The sequence below is a fragment of the Monoraphidium neglectum genome (genome assembly GCF_000611645.1).
Source record: "Monoraphidium neglectum strain SAG 48.87 unplaced genomic scaffold scaffold06534, whole genome shotgun sequence".
Taxonomy (NCBI): domain Eukaryota; kingdom Viridiplantae; phylum Chlorophyta; class Chlorophyceae; order Sphaeropleales; family Selenastraceae; genus Monoraphidium; species Monoraphidium neglectum.
In genome coordinates, this window is record NW_014007109.1 from 1 (window position 1) to 2,170 (window position 2,170).

General features: G+C 64.7%; 1 protein-coding gene across 1 annotated transcript; it reads right to left on the reverse strand.

Moving 5' to 3' along the window:
• Positions 1-1,089: 1,089 nt before the first annotated feature.
• On the reverse strand, positions 1,090-1,848 carry MNEG_16574 (hypothetical protein; the record flags this gene model as incomplete). Its single annotated transcript, XM_014034956.1, has 2 exons — positions 1,090-1,230; positions 1,681-1,848. The coding sequence occupies 2 exons, from the start codon at positions 1,846-1,848 to the stop codon at positions 1,090-1,092; spliced, it is 309 nt and encodes a 102-aa protein (XP_013890410.1).
• Positions 1,849-2,170: the final 322 nt, after the last annotated feature.

Here is a 2,170-nt window from a genome sequence, read left to right on the forward strand (position 1 = left end):
GTGCACGTCTGTGTGAGTGTGTATGTGCATGTGTGTGTATATGTGTGTGTATACATGTGTGTGTACACATGTGTGTATACACATGTGTGTGTGCGTGTGTGCACACGTGTATGTATGTGTGTGTATACATGTGTGTGTGTGTGTGTGTGTGTGTGTGTGTGTGTGTGTGTGCGTGTGTGTGTGAGTGTGAGTGTGTGTAAGTGTGTGTGCGCACGCGCATGCGCGCACGCTGCCCAGCCGGATTGCCGCCTCGCTGGGTCGACGCAGGGCCACATGCCTCGTGCACCAGCCTCATCGCTGGCGCCACTCCCGCCCCGCTGCCAGCCCCCTGGTCGCCTGAACCCCGCCCACCTGCACCATCTGAGTCATCTCCGCCTCAGTCTCTGTGAATTTTGCCTTGGCCGCCTGCTGCGCCCGCAGCAGCTGGCGCACGCAAAGGGAAGAACAAAAGGCAGAGGCGAAAAGGCACACGGTCAGCGCAGGGCAAGGGAACGATGCATCACGCGCCGCTTTTGCGCCAGGCATGCAGCAGCCGCTCTGCAGCTGAGACTGGGCCACAAATCCCTTCCAGGCGTGGCCGGCCACCGTCTATAAACAAAGGAGCAGGAAATGTGCGCCGACGCCGCATGTTGTTCAGCAGCTCCGCACCTTCGTGACCTCCCGTTTCGCCGCGTTCAGGGCTGCCTGTAGCTTTGTCATGCCCCCCAGCACCTCGGAAGCAAACTCGTTCTGGGTCTTCTGCTGGTCTGCCTGCCCTCACAGGGTTCGAAGGTGCAATCGTGGTGGTCGTGCAGGTGGTAAGCGGGAGCAGGGGTTGAGCATACGTTTGTACGGACTGCCGGATGAAGCGCACAGGTCCCGGCCGCCGTCCGCTGCACTGCCAGCGATCCCAGGTGGGACGGGGCCCGCCTCGACGCCGCGCACCGCCTCCGAGCGACCCCTCGCGCCGCCGTGCAGCCGGCAGCGGCCGCCTTGCAAAGCCTCTGCCCCACACTGCCCAGTGCGCCCCGGATTTGAAACTCATATTCGTATTTCAGTATTGTCCAGTGTTTCAACCACCTCAAAATGCGTGCATGCGTTATTGGCCTCTCAAAGGGGGCTGCCCACCAGCTCGCTCCGCTCCCTGCTGAGTGCGTCCAGCCGCTCGTCCAGCCGCGCCGCCTGCTCCTCCAGCTGACCGCGCTTGCTGCTGCGCATGGACCCCAGCTTGGCGTCAATGCTGGCCAGCTCCTGGAGGGTTTGGAAGGAAGGGGAGCGTGCGTGCGTGCGTGTGTGCATGTGTGTGTGTTAGTGTGCGTGTGTGTGTGTGCACGCGCGCGAGACAGAGCACGTTCGCTTGTCATTGGGGTTGACTGCACTTTTGAGTTGTCGGGAGCCTGCAGTGTGAGGCAGCAGCCCTGCAGGCGCAGCCACGGCGGCAACCACGCGGCGAGGAACTCTACACGGCGCATGACAACCAGGCCCGCAGCCGGGCACGCTTGCGCGGGACGCGGCTCCCGACGTGCTCGGCGCGTGCCTCGTCGCTGCAGCTGCCCTGCTACAGCGTCCGGGCACCAAACATCAGGACTCGTGCGCAACCTTGCTGATGGATATGTCGTAGATGCTCCCTTGGTGTGCCGTGTACGCTCCATCCAGCGCGACCCCGCCTATTTCGCCGCCCCTGACCCCCCGTCCCCGCACCTCCTCGCGCTCCCGCACCACCGCCCAGACCGCGGCCAGCTCCAGCCTCTCCCGCTGCTCCAGCAGCCCCTGGCTCTTGCGCAGCTGCCCCAGGCGCCCCTGCACCGCCTTGAGCTGCGCCTGCTTCTCCTTGTGGGCGCCGTCGATCTCCGCCACCTTGTCGCGCATCTGGGCCACCAGGCTCTGCGAGGGTGCGAGGGTGCGAGGGCCGGGACGGGGGGCTCATTGCAGCAGAGACCGCCCGCCCGCACTTGGCTTGGACGCCAGCTCCTTCTGCCGATCGTGGCGGCCCTTCCCCACAACTTCCCTGCCGCCTTGACTGGTCGAACGTTCCGCTGGCGCGACCCCTCGCACCCAATTATACCCAACCGGCCTCACCCACCCTCCAACATATCGGCCCCCAGTGCGGGGTTGCGCCCCCTGGACATCGGCTCCAGTGCAGGGGCGCCACCCCTGATACAGGCCCACAGTGCAGCCCCCCCCCCGACAT